Consider the following 25,255-nt stretch of genomic DNA (forward strand, 5'->3'; position numbering starts at 1 on the left):
AAAAGGAAAGAAAGAATTATTATATACAGTATATATGCAAATCATATATATATATATATATATAAAAAAAATCCTATCCTATCCTTCTTGGTGTTTGGTGTTTTGTGCCCCCAACGGAGCCTAAAAGGCAGAGCTGGTTAGGGTTAGGGGATAAGGCTTCGTCAAGCATCCTTCTTTGATATTGTTACCTGTAGAATGAGTGAGTCCAGAGCCACTCTGTGTATTTCAGGAACAGGATAAGGTGCGAATGCGTCGTAGTCAGACTCGGCGTAAAGGCGGTAACATACGCCCGGTCCCGTCCGCCCCGCTCGGCCTTTCCTCTGCTCGGAGCTCGCACGGCTGATCCAGAACTCCTGCAGACGCTGCATCTTGGCCTTAGGGTCAAAACTCATCTCCTTCACCTTTCCTATGAAACAAATAAACAACAGAGAAATATGTTTATATTACTGTTGGTCCACTACCTGGACAATTTTTGTTAATTCATTTTCTTATTTTCTTGCTTATATATTTTAATATTAATACCGGTAGTTTACTAGCAATTTTATGTTGTCATATTATTTCTTTGTCCGTTTTGTATTCTCTATAACGTTACGAAATTTTTAAATTATGAAGGTGTAATTATTCAGTATTTTTTTTCTTAGTCATTCATTCTGTAATTTTTTTCTCTCCAAAAAAGAAAAAAAAAAGAAAAATCACGTTGGGGGTCCCTCACTACATGTTGTGATTGTAAACAAACAATGTCTGCACATATTTAGCTTTGTACTAGTTCTGTACCTGAGTCGACCACAAAGCGAACCCCATCTATTGTAACGGACGTCTCAGCGATATTTGTAGAGATGATGCACTTCCTCACCCCGGGAGGAGACATGTCAAACACCTGAAGATAAACAACGACAGAGAATTAGAACTGATACACCACAGCTAACATATCAAATTTTAGGTAAATCCCATTGCGACCTGAGACTATTTTGCAAGGATTCAAACATTATAGAGCTTGTTTCAATCTACAATAATAAGACTTAGCACTTTTTATACTTTCTTGTAGGAGAAAAAATAGGTTATCATCTTAATGTTCACATGTACAGCATTCTACAATTTCTTTATTTATATATAAGCTTAGCACACAAAGTAAGGACATTTTTTTCCCCTATAACGTGGTATAATATTTATTACTAAGAAGCATTGTTACAACAAACAAGTACTCGACCAAACACAAATCTTCTCACTTTTCGTGCTAGGTTTATACATACATTTTTTATGTGCTAAAAAAAATAAAACTAATAATATAAAAAGATAAAAATTAGACTGTGCCTTATCCTGCTGCGCCAGAGAGAGGGTGCTGTGTAGCGGCAGGACTATCCAGCGTTGTGTGTGTGTGGCGTAGACCTGGCAGGCCTCCTGGATGGCGGATATCTCGGCCACACCGCTCAGGAACAGCAGCAGGTCTCCTCTCTCGTCCGGGGGGTAGCGCTGGTCGATGCCCTGCAGGATACGGAGGTACGGTCTGGGGTCAAGCTTCTCTGAGCGGGACGGCTGCTCCTCGGGGGGGATGGGCTGGTAGATCACCTTAGAACAGATAAGACGGGGAGAAGATGGATGCAATTCAAAGTCGAGACAAGGCAGGCAAATAAATTGTTTTTTTTCCACAGACGATTAAGTAAAAAGTTCCAAAATGTACATCGAGGTGTATATTTTACTAAACCTTGTCTTATGTGTCTTTAACGGCCATTATCTCAACATAAGTGAGAAGCCTATGTACTTCATTGATTGGTGCTTACCTGTATGGGGAAAAGCTGTCTGATTTATGATATATTTTCATCTAAAAACATGCAGACATTTTTAAGACCTGTTAAGAATAAGCATATTTCCATCAGTGAGTAGTACTGTCTTTCTTCTCACCTGTATGGGGAACAGCCTGCCTGGGACCTGCAGCACCGGAGCTCCACTGAAGTATTCAGAGAAGAGTTTGATGTTGATGGTTGCAGACATGAGGATGAGCCTGAGGTCTGGTCGCTGGGCAACCAGAGAGCGCAGAACACCCAAGAGAAAGTCACAGTGCAAGTGCCTGTCCAATCAAAATCAAATCAGTTTTATTTGTATAGCCCAATATCACAAATAGACATTTGCCTCAGTGGGCTTAACATTCCATACAGTATGACACCCATTGCCCTTAGACCCTTAGCTCGGCTGAGAAAAAACTCCCAGTAAAAAACCCTTTATCGGGATTAAGAAAAATTGAGAAATCTCAGGGAGAGTTGACAGAGTAAGGGATCCCTCTCCCAGGACGGACATCATGCAGTACATTTTATGAGTAGAGGAAATCACAATGGAGTTGAATCATTGACCAGATGTTTACATGGCCATACCTCTCATGCACCTCGTCCACTATCAGAACCTGGTACTGCTCCAGAGTGCCGTCCTGCTGGATCTGACGCAGCAGCAGACCCTCTGTCAGGAAGGACAGCTTGGTGGACAGGGTGCGCGTGGTCTCAAAGCGGATCTGGTAGCCGACCTGGAAAAATATGACTGTGTTTAGAGCTTTACATTTTGAGCCTGTTGTTTTTTCAGAGATTTATTTAAAAGTGGTGTAAGCTATACTGGAGAGTGTTTGTTGTTAAAATTATTTATTTAAAAATCAGTGAATCTCCTCATGATCTGCTACCTGTACTTACTGTGTGTGCACAGAAAAAATAATTCAGTGTTAATACACAGCCTAAGCTCTGTAAACAGCCATGTTGCCAGCTGCAGTGGACCCTTTTATTTACATGCCTTTTGCTTACATACCAGTTTACAGAGCCTAGGCTGTGTGAAAAGATATTCACTTTTGAACAAAAAGTAGTTTTTGATAACAAGCGCTATCACTGACCCCACCTTTAACCAAAAGTGAGATCTTGTGTGTTTGATCTTTTATCACAAACCTTGGAGCCGTACTGGTTGAGGCTCTCGAAGCTGACCCTCTTAGCCAGTGAGATGCAGGCGATCCTTCGGGGCTGAGTGCACGCAATGTTGTTGAATCCTGCAGAGAGAAGATACTGGGGCACCTGGGTAGATTTGCCACACCCAGTGTCTCCTGCCACGACCACCACAGAGTTCTGTCTCACTAGCTCCAGTATCCGGTCCTTGTATTGGAAGATCGGAAGGTTCTTCTGTTCACGACGAAGCTTGGATAATTTACCGAAACTCTGTCGTTGGCAAAAGTCTAGGAAATGCAGCAGAGCGGATCGACAGTCTGATATCTCCTGAGCGCCCGGACCTGAAGATTTCTGTTTGCTTTTGCCCATTAGCTCCTCTATGTCCCTACTACACACAGACACATTGATACGGTATCGAGCGTCGTAGTCTTTTGGGAGACCGAGATCTACCTTTCGAGTACTCGTCTGTCTACTGTCATTCCCTTCTCCACTGGCCCCTTGTCCAGACATGTCCTTTTTGATTTTATACCTCTGGAAACGGTCAAAGAAAGCCCAGAATTCCTTGTGTTCCACGCTGCCCACTTGAATGTAGTCATGACGGCGGAAAAAGATTTCGTCCATTTGAGCTCGGCACTGCGGGTTGTCCCAGTCCCAACCCCTCCGCCCGTCTGAATCCATATTTAACGTGAGACACTGCAGGAGAATAGGATAAAACAAATTAATATACACACTTAGTTACAGATATCACCATGAAACCTGCCAGTTCATTTAATTTTTTTTCTTTTTTAAACATTTTTTGTATTAAATCTTTTTCTCAGTAATGTTTTAATGAATATGCACATTTGGCAATATCTAACTAATTATGCGTAGTTTGTATCTCTTAGAAAAAACTAAAATTTAGATGTTGGATAAAGCCAGATTTAAAATAAAATGTTTCTTTTTGTTTGAGATAAAGGCCGTTCAAGTTGGTTATATTATAGTAGAAATATACAGACGCATTCAGACGGTTTAGTCAAATATACACTTAAATGTACATTTTATACTTTTTACAAGTGAACAAAAGACATGTTTTCGAAGCAAAATAGCCAAACCTCTTAATACCTCTTTGCCCGCAGTGTCTTACCTTAAGCACCAAGATCACGCACGCTTAATACATTAAATCCACAGGTTAAAGAAGTAATCAAACATGTAGCAGTTTTATAAACCGGTTACCTTCTAAAGTGGATACAGCACAGACTATCTTACAGCCTCCTCTCCAATGTTTTGCCCGATGTTTTGAATAAATAAACTTGAGAAAGGCAAAGCGCAAGTTCTTAACGTCGTTTTAAACTGCCACATCTGAAATGATTAGATTAAAATGTGTTAAAACTGTAAGAAAAGAATAACCGAGGGATAGATTCAGCTGATGTGAAGATATGTCCATGCCATGGACGTATTAGGGACGGGGGAACAATAATACGGTGGGACTGTTTCCGCTCCGTCCTTGAAAATCTTCCGGTGAAGATCACGTTTGTTCCGGGGTTACACATAATAGTCGTTATCATGGAGACAGGAGTGTCATTTTTTTAATCAAAAAGTCGGAGTTTTGTTTGCTTTTTTTCTTTGAAGCAAATATATTGCACCTTTCAGATGACACAATAATGCTACTTAAAAACTTAACGGCAAAATATACTAGGCTATTTGCATTTTGACAAGAACGAGCACAACTTTGACATATAGGCCTATTGTAACCTATTGTAACCATAGATAGTAGATTGTAACCTATGGTCTTTTCTGCATAATTATGTGATACTAATAGAAAATAGAAAAGAAAAAAACATGTCAGCCATCAGTCTTTCCACACAGTGTTTTGTTCTGAAAAAAGCAAATATAAGCAACTAAAAATAATCAATATAAATCAGATGTAATGAATTTAAAAGGGTGTAAAGAAAGTCATTGAAGAGCTGTAGATGAAATGCATATTAGCATGAAAAAACGAAAAGCAAACTGGAAGTTTTATTAGAAATATTTTATTTAAAAACAAACACATTTACACAGATTTGAGAGTGACTTAACTGGAGGGACTGTACCAATATTGTGCTTAATCGAAGAGGAGTCCGAAGAGCAGAATTTTCATGAAAGAATTAACAAAACCTGCCTCTAAAACAGCAGTTCATATCAGTGTTAAATGAAATGCAATCTGTGATGAGATGATGCTTTCAAGTTTGAACAATGACACTGACTTTTCAGGGATTTCTGACGGACTAAAAATAAAAATGCATAAGGTACCAAGCCATAGGAGGTAGGATGGAATCAGCTTGCCGTCAGTTTGTTTTTAATTCATAACATTTTGAACAAAGACAACAAGGGAATAATGGTGGGGAATTCATATCATAGCAACAGATTCAAACACGGGACATCACAGTTAAAAAGGGTGCAACATTACAAGTGTAACAATCGCGCCTAAAGTTTTATTTCAGGTTCAGCACATAACATTGTTCTCTATCAAAAACAACAGGCTAAAACCACAAAAAGCAACAGCAAAACAAACACACACACAGAAATAAAACGTTTATTTACATTTAAAAAACATTAAAATCAACCCCACCCTCATAAAAATTGCAGTGGACATAAAATAAAATTTGTTGCAATTGCTCTTCAAGCAAACGTTTCCACTGCAGGAACGTTGTCTGGGAGTCAAGTCCACAACAAGTAACAATCCGTGCTGTAGTAACTTGTCATCAGTCAGTGTTCATGTCCATATCATTGGATTTTGTTTGACTATTGTGCTACGGGCCGGGCCAGGCTACACTCCCGTCTTTTCTTTGACCCATCCGCGGAATTTGGTGACTGTCGTGTAGATTCCAGGTTTGTTCCTGCGAGCGCAGCCGTCGCCCCAACTCACTACTCCGGCCAGGAACATACGAGAGCCGTCAGGACTGGACAGAGGGCCGCCAGAATCCCCCTGAAAAAGGGACAAATACATGTGTTATTACTTGTGGGCAATATGGTACATTATTTCTTATTTCCAATTTCCCTCCTTTAATTCTAACATTCTAAAATAAGAAGGTTTTTCGTTACCTATTAAACTGCAAAACAAACGGTTGAAGTGTCACTCTCGTTTAGTCTAAAATTAGGTAGCAGCCCATGTCTAACTTACAACAAAGAAGATGCATTGGTTTTGTTTTAATAACGTTTTGCTCATGAGTTATTGATCCCGGAAGCACAAATCTATTAACATCTTTCAAACTTTACTGTAGTCTTGAAACGTCAACTCTACTCTGGACATTTAAAAAAAATTCTGGAGATGCATGAAGATTAAAAGAAAAGCTACTTCCTCCTAATTGTTTTCTACTGTGGACCTAATACTCTTCACTAGATACAAATGAACAAGCCTAACACTTTTGTCTCACCAATCTTTTGTAACAGTGACATTTGTCGCCTTGATAAAATGTCGCTATCCCTTGTCTTTGTAAGTCAAAGGGGTTCTTAATTTTACCTGACAAGCATCGACTCCCCCGCTTAGCACTCCGGCACAGAGCATCCTGGAGGTGATCTGTCCGCCCATAAGGTCGTTACACACGGAGCGGTTGATGACTCTCACCTGGGCCTTCTGGAGCACCTTGGCTTCAAACCCTGAGAAACACACACAAACAAACACAAGACTCCATTACATATAGGTTTAAGTCTAGCAATTTATCTTTATTTAGGAATCAAAATATATATGATTAAATCTGACCTGCAGGGGGTGCAATTGCAACAGCAATGACTACTATTAGGCTTCTACTACACACACTACAGACATAACAGTGCATTAATTTTAATTAAAAAAAAATAATTATGATGAAACTTTTTCTTTTACATAGTTACCCCCAAAAGAAATAAAAATAAAAACAACATAAAAAACTTTTTTATTTTTTTTTCGGTATTGATGGTGTTAAAAGTATTCACCAAAATCACACACAGAAGGTTTATAGTTTGCAATGACTCAAGTCAAGACGAGTCAAACGTTATTGTCAATTCTTAAAATACGCAGTCATACATAAGGATCAAAATGGCGTTTGCCTCTGACCCACGGTGCAATAGGAACAACAAAAATAATAAAATAAAGTAGAATAACGTCACCCTCTTAAAATAATGGCCTAAGTCACTTTTTGGCCAAAATTATTTTTTTGCTTAAATCATCTCCTCATGATGCTGGCCACCTCTGGTAAAATGGCCTAATTCCTCAGTTGAACAGATCATGTGATTTTACTTGACATAGGCCATTATACCATATTACCAGAATGTCAAGAGTGTGTTTTAGGCCATTTTATTTTGCCTAAGTCAAAATTTACTGTTCATTTTTTTTTCAGGGACATTTTACAAGTGTGTAAAATGGCTTAAGTCACAAGTTAAACATTAATATAAAAGGGTTTATTCCTATTATGTTACATAATTGACAGAAATTGTAATCACAATGTCAAGAGTCATCTTTTGACATAACCTGTTTGAGTGAAATTATTAATGAATATCATATATTCAATCTTTGGTTAAGTTTTTTGTGTTTCCTGAAAACACTGAAAACATGACTTAGGCCATTATTTTAAGAGGGTGACGATAAGATAAAGATAAACAATATTGACATTGAATAAATTGTAAACACTAAATACTAAATAGTGCAAAAAACTCACCTCCTTCTCTGGTGGCGCCCCATCCGGTGATCCACACAGTGCTGGCAGTAGGGAAGTCATGTTGGGGCGAGGGCATGCAGATGGGCCTGATGTAGTCTGAGTATGGCACAGGACTGTCCAGCTCCATCAGGGCGATGTCATTGTCGTAGGTGTAGGCGTTGTAGTTTGGGTGAGGGATGATCTGCTTCAGGTTCCTCTTAACCACGGGACCGCCGGTCTTCCTCTGAATGTGAAGGCCCAGGAAAGCTTCCCAGGTGCCCGGGAGGTTGTATCTGTTTCACACACACACACACACAAATACTTAAAATCTGCTATTTAAAAAAGGAAATTATAATAAGTTCTGATAGATACTATACGATTGTGAGGTTATAGAAAAAGGACTTAAACATTAACATACAGTAGGAAATTCACTTTATGAACACCTTAAATATCAAAAGTTTTTTTTACAGCTACATTTTGCTCATGCTGGTAGGAGAGAGGTTTAGCCAATTGATTCAAAATATTGTATCAAGTATTTTTTTTTCAAGCCTTTCCAGCATTAAGTTTGGACAAGAGCATCTGCTAAATATCTTCAATATAAAAACTAAATGTTTACCACATACATAAACATGAGTGAGTTTCAAAAAGATCACAACCCTAACCCTGGCTTGTCACATTACACACAACATTATTTTTCTCTAGTTGCTAGGGAGAAGGTATTGCCTAAACAAAGTTGTTCCCAACACAACCCCAATACTTGTCGTGCTCCAGCAATCACTTGGTTCGATTAATTAATTTTTTTATTCCAGGTGGAGATATTGACATATTAGGATTATTTTGAAGGAACTGGGCAGTAAGTCAGAGTTTCCATATATGTTGAGATCAACTTATTTTAGGCATTATCTTCTCCCTAGCAACTAGATTTTTTTTTTTTTCATAAATATTCGTTCAATTCAATTCAATTCAAATAACTTTTTTCTTCTGTTAGGAACTTCATATGTAGTGGAGCAGCAGGGTGTGTCCATACCCAAAAGTACACACACACACACACACGCACGCACGCACACGCACACCATCAGCCTATACTTACTTGGTCTTGCCGTCGTCTTGCACACAGTGGGCGGCGGTGATCAGCCATTTTGGACTGATGATTGACGCTCCACACACGTGTCCAAAGCCCTTAATGTGGAGGCTGACCTGCCAGGGGAACTCGCCCTCCTCTGCGTCCTGCCCGCCCACTATACGGGACGTCTTGAACATGCTCCTCCCACAGTCTGTAAAAGCAAACAATCTATCAATCAATCAATCCCGGGGCAGACATGTTGCAGCTTGTATTAGTATGTTGAGTGTGTCTGTCTGTTTCATACCGCAGTTCTCCTCGTCAGATCTATCTTGGCAATCATCTGTCCCGTCACACTCTGGGTTGACTTTACTGATGCATTTATTGTTTTTACATTTATATGTCAGTTCAGTGCAGGTTATGTCATTGACATTGCCTACAGAGAGAGACAGAGACAGAGACAGAGAGAGAGACAGAGAGAGAGAGAGAGAGAGAGAGAGAGAGAGAGAGAGAGGGAAGAACAATCAAATAAATAAATAAACTACTCATTTAAACATCATCATGTGTTGAAGTTAAACCGATCATTTCACATTTACACTGCAGTTCATTTGCTTCGAAGAATCGCCTTTGAAGCCGGATTAATAGATTTCAGGCCACTTGTTTCGTGGAGCAGAAAAAAACTCACATTTCTTTGTAAGATATTATGACTACCAAACTGTATGATCAGTTGCCTGTTCACACATGGATCAGACAAAGAACAACTGCCATTCCCTTTACACACTACGCCTTTAAAAAGTTACTAAATAAATACTAGATTCAGTTATTTATTTCAGATTAGGAGAGAACGTATCTTTTTTGTTTGTTTTAAAGATATTTTTTGGCATTTTTATGCTTTATTGATAGTGTAGAGACAGAGTTGAAATAGGGCAGAGAGGGGAATGACATGCAGAGATCGACCGCGGGCTGGAATCGAACCCGGGTCCGCTGCTGGCCGAGGCCCATGGGGGGGGGGGGGGGAGGACGCCCTACCAACTGAGCTAAGGGCGCCCCCGAGAGAACGTATCTTACCTCTGACACATTCGAGCTCGTCCGACCCGTCCCCACAGTTGTCTCTGCCGTCACAGCGCATCTTCTCAGAAACACATTTCTTGTTCCTACACGTCAGTTGTCCAGAACTACATCCACCTGAAAATAAACAGAAGAAAAAGACGGGTATGAGAGAACAGTTAATGAAAGCCTTTTAAAAAGGTGTAGTCAGTGATTCTGGAGAACGCTTGCTGTCAAAATCACTAATTGGTAAAATCAATAAATATCTTCTCATGATATGCTACATGTCCGTACTGTGTGTGCACTGAAGAAGAAAATAAACAGTGTTAATACACAGCCTGGGCTCTGTTAACTGGCAAGTTGCTACAGTCTGACCCCTGTATTTACATACCTATTTACAGAGCTTAGGCTGTGTATAAACACCAGATTTATTTTCAGCGCACACACAGTATGGACAGGTTGTGGATCATGAGGAGAGATTCGCTGATTTTATACAAAAAATTATTTTAACAACAACGCTTTCCACTGAATCGCTGACTCCACCTTTAATGCTCATCCATTATAAAAGTGTTCCTCGGGGCGCTCCGGTGGTGTAGTGGATATAGCGCGTACCATATCGGCTCCGGCCTTCGCTGCAGTGGTCGCGGGTTCATATCCGACCCGTGGACCATTACTGCAGGTCATCCCCTCTCTCTCTCTGTCCCCCCATTTCAACTCTGTACTATCTAATAAAGCTTGAAAATGCCAAAAAAAAATCATTAAAAAATAAAGTGTTCCCAGGTTCTTACCACAGTTCATCTCGTCTGTGTTGTCTCCGCAGTCGTTTACACCGTCACATTTCCAGAACATGGGTTTGCATAATCCATTCTTACAGCTGATGGCCTTTGCATCGCACTCTGGAGGGAAACAACACATATATATATATTTTTTTAAACCTTTATTTATACAGGTAAATCCAATTGAGACCGGAGACTCTTTTGCAAGGGAGACCTGTTCCCATTTACACGTTACCATTCACACAGACAGTCATACACCGATAGCGGGCTTACTATCAACATTCACACGAGGCAAGGTTGGTGAATTGTCTTGCCCAAGGACACAACAACCATGACACAAGTAGCATGGCGGAGATCGAACCGCCAACCCTTTGATCATTGGCCGACCCGCTCTACCACCTGAGCCACAGTCGCCCCCAAATTATTATATTAAACTTATCTTGTGTGTAGATAATAATAATAAAAAAAATCGTAGTTCAACTCAACAGGCTGACTGTATTGTGAGTAAAGGGCACTTACTGCAGTTTAATTCATCGCTCATATCTCCACAGTCGTTGTAGCCGTCACACTTGAGCTCCGTCTTAATACAGCGCTGGTTCTTGCACTGGAACTTCTTTGGACAAGCTGCGGGTGACAGGGTTCAAATGAGATGCACGTTTGTAATGTCAAGAGATAAATCTGCTTGCTTCCATGACGACCCGAAAGTGTCCTCTGATCATGAATGTAACCAGATGGTGCCTTGAGGCCAATCACATTCAAACTCAACGACTAAATGCCATTTTTCCTTCTTTTCTGACATATTGTTTTACCTTAATTTTTTGTTTTAATTTGACGAAAAAAAAATCACCAAAACATCGTCATTAATGATTAATCAATCAATCAATAACTTATTTTCACTGGAAAGACACTGAGGTTTCCCTCATTTACAGTGACGACGAGCATACACAATAAACACAATCACAAGGATAACATATAATGAGCAGAGAAAACAGAAATAAAGTAGGATAAAAACTAATATATATTAATTTAAAAAAAGATGAATTTAATTGAAATAAAATGAGATGAAATACTAAATGAACAATGAATTCAGCTAAAACAGTTACAGTCAGATGTATAAAATTCAGCATTAAGATTGAGTGACTTACGGTCTTTCATGTCGATGGCCTCGTACTCTGCGTCAAAGCCTCGGTCCACGTAGGAGGCATCAGAGTTAAACACCACACTCATTGTGTTGGTGCTGCTGGTCTCTGTCACTGATCCTTCGGGCTGCTCTCCACACAGTCTGCAGAACACACACACACACACACACACACACACACACACACACACACACACACACACACACACACACACACACACACACACACACACACACACACACACACACACACACACACACACACACACACACACACACACACACACACACACACACACACACACACACACACACACACACACACACACACACACACACACACACACACACACACACAGAGAGAGAGTCAGAGAGTCAGTCAGTCAGTCAGTCAGTCAGTCAGTCAGTCAGTCAGTGACAGCATATGTGCCCGATCCCATGTTGATAATAGTATTAAATACTTTAATACTATCCCTTTAAGGTACATTAAGAACTGATAAAACTATCGAGTTAACTATGGAAGATCATGCAATTAATCGCGTTTAAAATTAATATATTGACAGCCCTTCTTTTATGTCATTTTTATGTGCTTTCAGACATACAACAAGCATGGACTAACTTCTTCCCGTTGACCTGCACGTAGTCTTTGCGACAGTCCTTACTGTTTTCCTGCCCGGGCTCCGACAAGAGGAACTTTTTGAACGTCAGCTTCACAGCCTTACCATCAGGGACCTTGATAATTGAAAGAGACAAATAAAAACTAAATTAAATAGTCACACGATACCTTCTGAAAAATCTAAACAGAATAGAAGCCTTTGGCTGTATTCGAAAAAAGCCATACTAACACCCTCCCTCCTACATACTCAACATGTATACTCAATACTGTCTACTTTACGATCGATTGTGTATGCGAGGTTCGTCGGACTGTTTACACTGACTTATACAGAAGCAATAACGAATTTAAAAAAATACTTCCATGCCGTTTGAAAGGACGTAATGTATTGTGGGGCGGTTGAGTACGAGAAGTAACCTGTCGATCCATACACAAAATCTTCCCGGAAGTTAGTAGGGGAGAACGGGGTAATTTGTCACATGGGTTGGATGTCACATTCGTTATATCTCGCCACCAGAGCGCGCTAGCTCTGAAATGTTGATATAAAAAAGGTCCAGAATTGGGATCAGAGGTCACATACATAGACTTCCTTGGAGGAAGACAGCTGCATTTCAGGTGAGAGGATGTTTTGTGTTTTTCATGTCAAATTCAAAATATTTTGCTTCTCAGTATTTTTCTTCTAGGCTTTTACACAATGGGTTTATAACAAAACACTTTTTACCCTCAGAAAGTGTGAAGGGTAAACTATAGTTTAGATTGTGGTTAGCAAGCTAATTAGTTGTCAGATGGTTGTTGGCCTTGATGCTAGCAAGAAATTCAAGTTGGGGTTGGTCGTCAAATTTTTTGGGGGGTTGGTTGTCACATGTTATCTCAAGGCTGCAGCCAGAAAAGGAACCCAATAACGAAATAAATTGTCAAGCTGTATCCTCACTGACACCCCAGAGAGGGAAAGAATAGAGCAGGAAAAGGCAGCTAGCAAGCAAAAGAAAAAAGGGCAACAAAATCAAAACAACCCAGTGCATCCCAAACTAGACCAGCTGCCAAGGCTACAGAACGTTATGTAGGCCTATTTGTCAACTTGACAATGCAATTAAACATTCAAATTTGGTTCTGCCTCCTTGCCTTCTTTTTAAGATTTTTCCCATTAAGATAACATTGTGACAAACAACCCCATAGTGTGTGACAACCGACCCCTTGATGGGGTTGGTTGTCACAATGTGTCAGAGTGTCTTTGATGGTAAATTACTTCTTCATTACAATAAGTTGGAAAAAAAGAGAGACACACATTTCTAGCCAACACCTTAAGCTTCAATTTAATGTAGGAATGGCTATTGACAGATGTTTTGGTGATGAGCAATTCTCACTAGAGTAAAAAGTGTGCCTACTTACCCCGTTCTCCCCTACTCATCCGGGCATTTCTCGCCAACACAAACTCGCATATACAACCGTCACATACTCAAATTGATGTCAAAATTAGTATGAGTAGGACGTTAATATGGCTTTCGGAACACAGCCAGTGTGAAGCATATATGGCTGTGTATTGCGTCGCCGTATTGCGGACATGTTACCGTGATGGACCACTGACATGACGTTCGAGGAGGAAAGTAATTTGGGAAGTTGGGGGAAGTGAAGCTGCCCTGGTTCCCTCTCAGCTGGCCACCACATGTTGTGCCTGGGACATAAAAAAACGTAATGTTATGTAACTTTATTTAAACAGGGACAATGTACAAAAGAAACATTAACCTTGTTTAGAGCAAGGAGAGATGCATTGTACCAGGTTTTAGCTAACTGCTATTTTCCACCTGTAGTCCCTGGGCAGGTAAGAACAATAAAAACTACTAAACTAAACAAGACACAATAATATCTAAACATGGGATTAAACAAAGTGTTAGAATTTGCACAAATAACACACACACACACACACACATGCTGTAGCCAATAATCAACAGGCTCAAATATAGAAATAAACCAAGTATAAGCCCCTTACGTTTGCTCCCATGTTGGATTTGTGAGACTTGTGCTCTGAATCCGGGGTAGTTCTTTTTGTCATTGGAGGCCATGGTTACCAGCATGACGTTACCAGAAGACAGGAAGGTAAGAGGTTCACTGGGTGAATAGTAACCACACATTCTGTAAGGGAGAAAAAAAAAACAGAAAAAAGATATTGCATTTTATTAAGTCAAAATTATTTCTATAGCACATTTAAAAACAACATCAGTTGACCAAAGTGCTCTACAAGATACAATACAAAATAACATATATGATGCATGAAAAAAAAAGTTAGGAGTGTCAAAGTCTCAACTTGTGTTAAAGGCCAATGCAACAAAAGTGAGTCTTCAGCAACGTTTTAAACTGTTCAACTTTACAGGGATCCAGGTTCTATTCATTCACACACAGTCATACTGGTGGAGTGTATCGTTCATTTGGTTCAAACAAACTACATCGTATTATAGTAAAACAAGGCTGGTTCCTTTTGACATGGATTGAGTTAAATCATAGATTAAAAAGCCAAAGAAAGATCCATCACTATGCAAAAATAAATACCATGTTGTGTCAATTTTGGTAGCTTACAGAGTAACAGTAAGGCATTTTATCTCCAATCATTTTGGGCAAGGCAAGGCACCTTTATTTATATGTTTAACTCATATGTTACGTCAACCAAAAGGGACTAAATGGATGATGGAAATTAGATATATTTGCTATAATTTATCATTTGTAAATTATTTATTTTAATTTTTGTAAGTGCTATTACTTAAGGCTTAACCCAGGCAATGTTAGTCAACTCCACCTGTATGTACAGTACAAAGCTTCTTCAGAGAAACAGCATCTGTCCAGCAAAGGGCCTTTTTTTTTTTTTTTTTTTTTTTTTATTCTTTTTTTTTTACCTTTATTTATACAGGTAAATCCCATTTAGTCCGGAGACTCTTTTGCAAGGGAGACCTGTTCCCATTTACACGTTACCATTCACACACACATTCATACACCGATAGCAGGCTAACTATCGACATTCACACGAGGCAAGGTGGGTGAAGTGTCTTGCCCAAGGACACAACAACTATGACACAGGTGGCAGGGCGGGAATCGAACCTCCAACCCTTTGATCATCGGCCGACCCGCTCTACCAACTAAGCCACAGACGCCCTACAACAAACAAGTAATTTCTACTCAAATCTAAAAAGCATTCACAATGTATCACTGTATTATAAACAGAGTACAGGATAATCTATCTGCTTGAAGCTGCAGGATAGGATAAGATAGGATTTACTTTATTGATCCCCAATGGGGAAACTGATTTGCCACCATGGTCTGTACAACATAGAACATACAATACAACACAGGAATACAAGTACCAACATAAAACAAGCATGGTCACAGAGGGAGTATGGTCCACTACCGTAGTAAATAATAATAATACATTTTATTTGTAATGCACTTTATGTTACTAGAATCTCAAAGTGCTACAGAAAAAAGAAAAAAAAAATCAATGAGAATAAAAACATTTCAAACAGTTAAAAATAAAAAAAGTAAAATAATAGAAGGTTTTAAATATTGTTAATACTGTATTGTTATGATGGATCAAAAGGGCAAACTCACTCTTCCATGACGCGGCTCTCGATTGCCACCAGAGAGTCGTAGATTTTGACAAAGTCGTTTTTGCAATTCTCTTCCAGGTTCATTGTATCAAACTGTAGCTGGATGACGTAGCCGGGGTCCGCTCTGAGCCTCCACTGGATGAAGGTGTTGGGGGGATAGGGACTGTTAGGGAAGCCTGGGGACTGGATCTGTCCAATGTGGTTACTCCTGGTCTGCTCGTTATACTCGAAAAATCCTGAGAAAGAGAAACAAAAGGTTAAGGAGCTTTCGAACTGCATTGGACTAGAAAGGCTAAGCTATATCGCTAAGGGCAAGCGAGGGGACTTTATAGTAATTACTTGATTTGTGTTCTTGAGATGGTGAGTGGTTGTTTGTTTTTACAATTACAATAAATATATTGTAGAAAGAAACAAATACTTTGTGTTATTCACATTCAAAGCACAGCGACAGCCCACTTATCGCGATTCAAATTCAATTACAGCTTCAGTGTGTTTACAAACTCATCCTGATATATCTATGCTAATATTTATGATGTAAATGCCTAAAACCACTCAACTGTGACTGTCTAAAATGTGTTCTTAATTACATTGCATTTTCTGGTAAATATTAAACACTGGATTAAAAGCAAATATGTTACAATGATGCTTTTGCATAAAGACAAACACTATTCATAATTAATTTCACACAATGTCTCATTGATGTGCACTGTTGACTAAGTCTCACTATTTCTCATTAAAACTGATTAGGTAGAACCATTAAAAAGTGTTTGCCCAAATATGACCCTAGGCTACATATTAAGCGCTTGCTGTTTACTATGTATACAGATGAGTTGTCAAACATCATTTTGATAGAGTAAATGATAGATGAAAGCTGAGTACATACTGCTGTATGACGATTTCAACAAGCGGGAATCAAGTTCTATGAAATGGAACAAAGAACACAGACATAATTCAGATGAGAATATTGACAGAAAAACAGAAACAAAGGAAGAAATAGCTTGACAGTTAAAGGTCCAGTCAGCGATACTGGAGAATGCTTGTTGTCAAAATCACTTTGTCAAAAATAAGTGAACATCTCCTCACGATCTGCTACATATCCGTACTGTGCGTTTGAGATCCAGTGTTAATACACATCCTAGGCTCTGTAAACTACTATGTTGCTAGCCCCAATGAGCCCTCTTCATTTACGTAACAGTTGACAGAGCCTAAGCTATGTATTAACAACACATTTTTCAGTATACACACAGTACGGACAGGTGGCGGATCTTGAAGAGCCTGGTATTCACTGATTTTGACAAAGAGCGTTCTCCAGAACTGCTGACTCCACCTTTATATCATTTCGTCTTTATTTCGAACAAACAAATAAAAAAAGCAAGTAAGACACATCTTATAACAAAGAACAACAATAATTATAAAGTGTCATGAACAATATTTATAATATTATATAATTGTATTTGTAGTGTCTATGTCCGAAAAGGAATGGGAGGAAGCCGAAGTTTATGTATTCCCACCCCTTGTTCAAATGCTCATAATTATCTGCTATGCTTTAATCCAACAAATTACCCATTAAGATGTTTTGATTGTGGTTAAGGAAATAATCCTGAAAAAAAAATGTGGCCTTTATTTGCATTGGCCCTACCTGATGACATGACATCTTCAATCTGCAGAGCGTTGCCAGGTCTTTTTAGTGAGCGCTGCTCCTTGTCCACTAGTTTCTCCATGGACGCCATAGCGCTGTCCATGGCTGCCTCTTGACCCTTGGGAACGAGGAACTCAGACAGGTAGTACACAACCACACTGCCTTCACTAAGAGCAACGGGACAAGAATGACATAGTAAAGTTAGACGGATTTTTAAATTGTGTCATTGGTCTTATGACTGCAAAACGGCCATACACGTTTTTATACATCCTAGTTCTCCACACTGTGTGTGTGTGTGTGTGTGTGTGTGTGTGTGTGTGTGTGTGTGTGTGTGTGTGTGTGTGTGTGTGTGTGTGTGTGTGTGTGTGTGTGTGTGTGTGTGTGTTACTGTGTGTTCTCCAACGACACATTTGTAAGGTTTCTCCCTTAAAAAAAATGAACGCCCTTACACGTTTTTATATATAATGAGCGATGTAATTTCCTAAACAAAACTATGTAAATATACTGTTAAAATAAATTCTCTATACATTTTGGAGGGATCCAAATGATCTCCATTTAACACATCAAAAGAAAGTACGAAACAGACGATAGAACAAAAGCATTTAAGACAGCAAGACAGGACCCAAAAATACTAAAATTCCACATTCACATTCCAGCTTATTATAAAACATCTTATAACTAATAGAACTGCAGTGCCATACCTGAAAGCCTGGACCTTAGAGCCAACATAGTATTTGGCCAGGTGAGGGCTTTTGCTGTAGATGACTTTAAGCTGAAACAGACAAGAGCAAAATCAAAACAAAACATGAATGAAAAATTGAAATACCCCAAAAACATTAAATACAATACAGCATAGTAATACTGGTGTGCTCCCACTGAATTGTTCATGTAATTGTCAATGTCTTAAGCCCCTATCTCACTGGGCTGCGACTGTTTGCGACAAGTTGGAGACTGCATTCGCGAGGGAGTCTCTAAACTGTCTCCATACGTTCGCGGAGGTCTCAATTTCCTCGCATGAGTCGCAGAGCCGCGCAGTCCTGTCGCATGAATTTTGAACATGTTCAAAAAAAGTGTGCGACAAATCTAGTCTCAAAATAGTCTCATAGTGGTCGCATGTGTCTCAAACGCGTTGCTAACCCTTCTCAATTTAGATTCTGCGAGTCAGAAAGTGCAAGCAATGTCAGACAACTTTGCGAGGGGTTGGCGACATATGAAACTAAATTGTGACTGATTTGAGACACAAATGAGACTGACATTCCGTTCGTGCGACGCTCGCGAGACATAAATGCGACCTCCTGGCAAGTGTTGGCCAGGACATTCGCAAACGTGTTGTGAGGAACCAACTCAGTGAGACTGCAAGTGAAAATTGTCGCTAATTCGCATATTTTGTCGCAATTTTGTGTCTCCAACTTGTCGCACACTGTCGCAGCCCAGTGAGATAGGGGCTTTACTAAAATCAGAATCTAGAGAAACTAGAATCAGTCCCACTCCACTTGTAACTGTTTTAATTAGGCTTTTCTGCTTCATTGAATTGATCTGAATATTTTGATTGTTATTGTCTCTTTGTAGGCGTGTTGTGTATTTTGATTGTATATTGTGTATCGTATGTATATATCTTGACATCATTGTAAAAGAGCGTCGCCCCTCAATTGATCTTTAGGGGTTAAATAAAGGAAAATTAAAAAGTATTTATTTTTTAACATTTTTGACAGACACATTAATTATTTTTTGGGGCACAGTCGGCTACAGCGCTGTGAAGTGATGTTTGGCCAGAGCAAAAGTCTTACCTGTTGGGTCACCTGCATGGCCAGAGCCTTGAACTCGGTGCTGTTGGGGTTCATGTAGGCGTCTTCAAATGCCTGGTTGGTGATCCGCATGGAGCCGCTGTACATCTTCTTCACCCGCACATCTTTACGGACTGCAGGGGCACACAGACAAAAGTGTAAATAGGTTCTGCTTTATTGTTCTTTGTTAAAAACTTTGTAACAGTGTTGAGAGAGGTGCTATACAAATGAAGACATGTCAATGTAGTGCAGGTAGCAAGCATTAAGTTCCCCAGGTGCACTTGTTTCAACTGGTGTAGCTATAACCTCAGATTCTATATTGCATTCAATTGCATGTGCAAATAATCAGACAATATAAAGCTTTGCACTGAGCTCTAAATTGCCTCTGAACATTTCTTGGTCCACTCCAAAATAGCAGAAATAGTCGAGGACACTTAGCATACTGAAAGTCCACATGCTCATTCTTAAATTGATTGATCAACATTACATTTTTCCTTGTGATGAAGTCATTTAAAAGTTTCCATCCTTCCATCGTAAAGTTAAGTTACTTTATTAGTCAATGGTTACTTTGAGATGTGTGTTTTTGCATATCCCCTCTCAAGTTACCACACTTTGGAGGGGGTCAGAGCGCAGGGTCAGCCATAGTACAGCGCCCCTGGAGCAATTCAGGGTTAAGTGTCTTGCTCAAGGACACAATGGTAGAGATGGTGGGCACCGTAGAAGTAATACCAGCCACTGCTAGTTTTACAACTAACATCCTCCTGTCCAGTGCCGGGGATCGAACCAGCGACCTCATGGTTACTGGTCGGCCACCTTTCCTGTAGGCCATCCTACCACACCAATTTCTCAATAACCATGTCCTATTAATCAAATACATATTAAGTAATTGGTTATTCTTACAGTGGAAATGCCAGACCAGCAGTCCGGTCATTAGCGCAACAACAGCAGCCAATACGACCACGGCGATCACAGCCCCGACTCTCCCGGGACCCTTCTTCTTCTCAAGCTTCTTGTTATCCGACGCCGGCAGGAACTGGACATCTGTCTCCCAGTCTCTGTCCTGGAAGAGACAGACAAGACAGTTGTGTGTGAATGAATGAATGAATGAACAATGCATCAAAGTGAAGAGGGCCCTATACAGCTTAGCTAACAACTACTACATAGAAATTCCAATCATTTTATTAGGTGAAAAAACACTTGCAAGACATTAAACTGCAACAAGCTTTCGCCCTCAAGCATTGTTTGCCCTTTTATGTTTCTGCTGATATGTAATGAACCATCCAGAGCGCTCAGGTCGTCTGGGACAGGTCTACTTACAGTCCCCAGAGTTAGGACTAAACAAGGAGAAGCAGCTTTTAGTTTTTATGCTCCACATATCTGGAACAAACTCCCAGAAAACTTGAAGTCTGCTGCAACTCTCAGCTCCTTTAAAATCAAGTCTGATGACTTTTCTGTTTCCCTTTTAACCTGTAATTTTTTTTCTCTCTTCACTTTTCTGATGTGTATTCTATACTTGATGTATTTTAATCTTGATGTATTTCTTAACCCCGTGAAGCACTTTGAATGGCCTTGTGTCTGAATTGTGCTATAGAAATACATTTCCCTTGCCTTGCCTTTAAGACTAGAACAGAGGCAGCTGTCTTTTTCTCTACATAGGTAGATAATCAACAGAAGATTAGTGACAAGAGACAGACAGACAGACAGCAGGCAGGTACTTGTGTATTTTAGGAATGTCCCCGTCTTTGGTGAGTGACCAACAGAAACTGCGCAACAATGTTCTGAAATATAATATGACAAAATACTAGTATCGCTTTTCAAGAAGGACAACATCGATTCATCCATTTCAGGTTATAGAAAAAAAAAACAGCACAGTTTCAGTGTCTGGAACAGTTAGCAGATTTTGAAGGAAACTTCAAACGTGACTCACTAGTGTGTGGTTTCCTTTAAGAGGTGAGGCAGAGGGGGGGGGGGGGGGGGGCAGGGAGTACAAAGGTTTCACCAGCTAAAATCCTGTCAAACCGGCTGGGAACAAACCACGCGCAAGGTCTGAAGTGGTACACAACAAGTTTCTGTAAATGCCCGCTGCTTGTACAAACATTTTTTTAAAGTCCCTAAAAAATACTTACTCTGGGATCTGTGTTAGAATGCTTGTGTGTTTTAACGTGCTATATGTTTATGCACTTGTATCTGTTTCTATGCTACTTGTTTTATGTGTTGACATGCGCCACCAATCTGCCAGCTGTCATGATCTGGAAAGAGTGGTTGGTTGTGTCATTTTACTTGTCTGTGCGTGTGTACTGTGTATGCGTTGTATTCTGGTAGTTTTTAAGCATTTTTTTAAACTATCAACCTCCCATGGTCTACAGATAGAATATGAGCCTGTATGGCTTAATCTGGCACATTTACATGGTGGACTCTGGTGCTCATGTTTATTAATGTGCAATGTCCCTTTTAAATAAAGAATTCTGAAAAGATTTTAAAAATAATCTAAAAACTAAAAAAGACAAGGAGCTTACTGCTGGGTCATCTGCAGAACTACGACAGCACTTTATAAACCAAGGGTAAAACCTTTAGGCCTGTACAAATATTAAACTTGTGACAAAAATGTATCATATTGCACCGAAAAGGGCCCGGCAACAACTTGAGCATGAGCATGAGCAAATAGTGCCGGGACAGGTTTTGCAAATGTATCATATGTAATTATTCCCTCTTATTTCATATGTAAGGCTGTATTGTTTAGTAGCCAAATAGTATTATGCATCGTGCATTCACTGTCCGGGTGTTTTTAAAGTTTCAAGCTACAAATTAAAAGTTATTTTAAATATTTTAAAAGTTAGCCTAAGTTATTTTCAAAGTAACCTGAACTATTCTTCAGTGTTCAGTTGTCAGATGTGTCCCGTTTACATTTCAAATTGGGTCAAAGAAACTTGGGATGCTTATCAGCTCTAGAGAGGGCAGGTTCTTAAGGATAACCTCCTTGCCCAGCCGTTGCTAGGTTTGACTCATGTATTTATCATAATGCAAATTGTAATATTATTGTCCACTATGAATGCACAACATTAACAAATGGCACAGACACCATGCCATGCCAACAACTCTGGTGTAGTGGTGGACTTAGTTTGTCACTTCAGCTGAAATAGACTGATGCTTTTAAATTACATTTTGTTTAACTCTATTCTAATGTTTAACTTTTACTTTATCAGTGTATTCAATTCTACAGAAAACTCTTGATGTACAATCCTTATTTGTTCACTTCTCTGCATGAAAATTAAATGTCTACCAAACAATCAACATATTATTCTTGTGGACAACAGAAAAGTAAATCTTGATACACATCATGTAATGATAGGTGTTAAATTACATCGCATTCCCGTCCTCATTGTCACTAACTACAACATGCTCCATTGTGCCCTAGAGGTCAAATACTGACACTGAAGGGCATTTTCAATTATTATTTATATATATATATTTTTTAACATAATGCCCTGTATCTATCTCTACACTGTGACACTGTAAAACTATCTCAAATGTTCGTCAGTCTGCAGAGGAGAAGGATTCGGGTGAACAAGTCACAACAAGGCAGAGAAACTGGAGGAATTCCGGTGTCAGCCCCTCCAAGGCTGTTTTAATGTCAAGCATATATCCCAATATCAAATACTACACTTGAAGTAACATTTTATCAAAAGTTGTGAGTTGGATTAAAGGTTGAAGAGTTTGAGTATTATATTTTTGTATACTGCTGCAGCTTGGAAATCACCTAAGTAAATTTTTTTTCATTGTGCCAACTTCTTGGCAAGAGACATCTCCTGTAACAACAGTTGTTTCACTGGAAAGAAGATTTAATGGGAGGTTATACACCATGGGCAAAACAACACAAGACATATTTTTTTCAACTATTTTTTCAAGAACATCTGTCAACAGTTCTGCCTTTTCCTTGTGAAACGTGTCCTTCTGTGTACTTTGATATAAGTGGATTACTTTATCTATGGTTGTTTCTGTTTTAAATGTTGATTGTTCAAGATTAATAAAAATCGAATCAAATCTAATTGACAATATCCTGTTTACTATGACTGTCTGTCCACAAAGTGTGCATTGATCTTTTTCCAGATGTGGATAAAGAAATGTTATTGAATTCAAATAACACATTTGGGGGATAGTGCAGCCATATAGAAAGTTATCTAATCTTTGAGTAGCTTTACCATTTTTTTTTTTGTCTGTTGTTGCATTTGAATAACAAATGTACACAAAAATAAAGTATCAAATTAAAGTGCTAGGCTAGCATGTAGCCAAAAATTCTTTAAAAAAGGTTCTCAACTTCTAAGTTTAATTTTTGACTCAGTAATATATTTATAATTAATCGATAAGTGCGTCGGTGATAAATTGTCTGAGACCTGTGTGGTTGCAGTGACATCCCTTTCCCAGTATTGTATGCATGTGTGGAATGACAACACAAGTGACCTATATTTCTAGGCTACTTCATGTCTGACAGGTTTACTGTTAAGGGTAAGTCGTCGTTTACCTTTGACCCACATTAACTCAATTATTTTGAAGTTACATTTTTTGTTTTATCATAATGATAGGCCTACTACAACCTGATATCCTATGACAACATAGGCGAATTCAACTTATTCAGTGGAACTCAGGTAGCAGCCAAACTCGTTCAGAAAACATCTAACTAACTGAACAGGAAATAAAAGAGTAGGCCTATCCAGCTAAGTAGGCCTAACAAATGGCCAATTAAATGTGGAAGGTTTCTAAGTTTTCTTACCGACTTCGGTGTGTATCTAGGTCCGCTGTCCATGTAGTCCATCAAGGTTCAACTCCTGGCAAGCCAAGAATTGACTGATAAAACTATACAAAAAATAAATAAATTAAACCAACTTAAACTGAACCAATCTCCTCTACTCTCTTATTTAATTTGACTTGTAGTTTTTTCCCGAGGTGAACCTGCAGTTAGGCCTCGTCGCAAAGAGACGTTCCTTGAGTTTGTCAACGAATTCCACCTGCGAGTAGAGGTGTAGGCCACACACTAAAGCCGTCAATAAACGGGTCAGAAATAAGAAAAACTGCGCACTAGTGCTTTAAAAAATATGGTTCCTCCTCGGTGGAGATGTTCACAATGTTCACAAATGTCCTCTTGACTCGAATATGTCGTCTGTATCTGTCTGTGTGCGACTGCGACGGAAAAAAGGACCTTTACCGCTTGGTTGAGGTTTCTGAGGGCGTGTCTCCACCCCTAGACACCTGTGGCTACTTCCTGTTTACCTGACACAGGTGAGGAGGAGGTTTTTGAATGTCTTTGAATAGAAAACTCGCTTTTGAAGCGATATTTATGACCGTTTGAAGAGTGGAAAATTGAAATAAAATGACAAAAATACGTTTTTATGTCGTCAAATGGTGATAGGTTAGTAGCCTAATGGTTTCGTAAAGCCTACGTTCAGTATCAGTCATGTGATCTTATCCCGGGCATCACGCTCACGCTTTCTATTTGTGTAACTACGCCAGTGACTCACTTCTGTTGATTCACATTCATTTTTTTCTTTACAGGCATGTCATAACGAGCGATAATTATCTGTTTGGCAACACAGAAACCCCGTCCCAAATGGAAAATCCCCCATTCTGTGTCTGTGTGGATGAAATGAATCAATATTTCCAATTGTGTAAGTCGTTTCAAGAACTTAATCAATCCGCCAACTCAGTGGCACTATTTATTCAGTAGCCTACAATTTAATGTATAAGATTAAAGAAAAGAAAAGAAAGACTTATTCATCTTTAATATTGACACACGCACACACACACACACACACACACACACACACACACACACACACACACACACACAACATCCTTCAAATAATTTAGAATTGGAATGACTAGACTTGTTCTACAGAAAATGAATTGACAACTTGATAATTTAAGTAGCCTATTACAATTGTTTTCAAAACTCAGTCTTTCCATGTCTTTTATGATATCAGACTTGTAGAAGAATAACTTTTGATCTGTAATTTTTTACAATTTTCTATCTATCTATCTATCTATCTATCTATCTATCTATCTATCCA

At 39.2% G+C, this 25,255-nt stretch overlaps 2 protein-coding genes across 2 annotated transcripts in view; both read right to left on the bottom strand.

Annotated features, from left to right (window-relative positions):
- Positions 1-4,236, bottom strand: part of dhx34 (DEAH (Asp-Glu-Ala-His) box polypeptide 34) — a 12,473-nt gene extending 8,237 nt beyond the window's left edge. The window contains exons 1-7 of the mRNA XM_080054113.1: positions 4,125-4,236; positions 2,919-3,605; positions 2,367-2,512; positions 1,900-2,065; positions 1,312-1,566; positions 775-877; positions 189-406 (exon numbers count right to left, since the gene is read on the bottom strand). Coding sequence (XP_079910239.1) covers positions 189-406; positions 775-877; positions 1,312-1,566; positions 1,900-2,065; positions 2,367-2,512; positions 2,919-3,590 — 1,560 coding nt within the window. The 5' untranslated portion in view covers positions 3,591-3,605; positions 4,125-4,236. The remainder of the gene's footprint in view (positions 1-188; positions 407-774; positions 878-1,311; positions 1,567-1,899; positions 2,066-2,366; positions 2,513-2,918; positions 3,606-4,124) is intronic.
- Positions 4,237-4,912: 676 nt separating this feature from the next.
- st14a (ST14 transmembrane serine protease matriptase a) lies at positions 4,913-24,407 on the bottom strand. Its single transcript, XM_080052899.1, has 19 exons — positions 23,962-24,407; positions 20,094-20,253; positions 19,197-19,327; positions 18,111-18,181; positions 17,410-17,576; positions 16,654-16,689; positions 15,772-16,006; positions 14,165-14,307; positions 13,746-13,849; positions 12,184-12,296; positions 11,572-11,708; positions 10,946-11,050; positions 10,439-10,546; positions 9,672-9,788; positions 8,911-9,039; positions 8,634-8,817; positions 7,565-7,836; positions 6,391-6,527; positions 4,913-5,856 (listed from the first exon to the last, which is right to left on the bottom strand). The coding sequence occupies exons 1-19, from the start codon at positions 24,001-24,003 to the stop codon at positions 5,698-5,700; spliced, it is 2,550 nt and encodes an 849-aa protein (XP_079909025.1). The 5' UTR covers positions 24,004-24,407; the 3' UTR covers positions 4,913-5,697.
- Between the last annotated feature and the right edge of the window lie 848 nt (positions 24,408-25,255).

Source organism: Ammodytes marinus (genome assembly GCF_949987685.1).
Source record: "Ammodytes marinus genome assembly, chromosome: 3".
Lineage (NCBI taxonomy): Eukaryota > Metazoa > Chordata > Actinopteri > Uranoscopiformes > Ammodytidae > Ammodytes > Ammodytes marinus.

Bases quoted from the DNA above. Each gene is read 5' to 3' on its own strand.
- st14a (XM_080052899.1), bottom strand. From the start codon at position 24,003: ATGGACTACATGGACAGCGGACCTAGATACACACCGAAGTCG. The intron at 17,577-18,110 runs GTATGGCACTGC...CGTTGCTCTTAG, and splicing joins TCTAAGGTCCAGGCTTTCAG to TGAAGGCAGTGTGGTTGTGT. The intron at 8,818-8,910 runs GTATGAAACAGA...TTGCTTTTACAG, and splicing joins ATCTGACGAGGAGAACTGCG to ACTGTGGGAGGAGCATGTTC.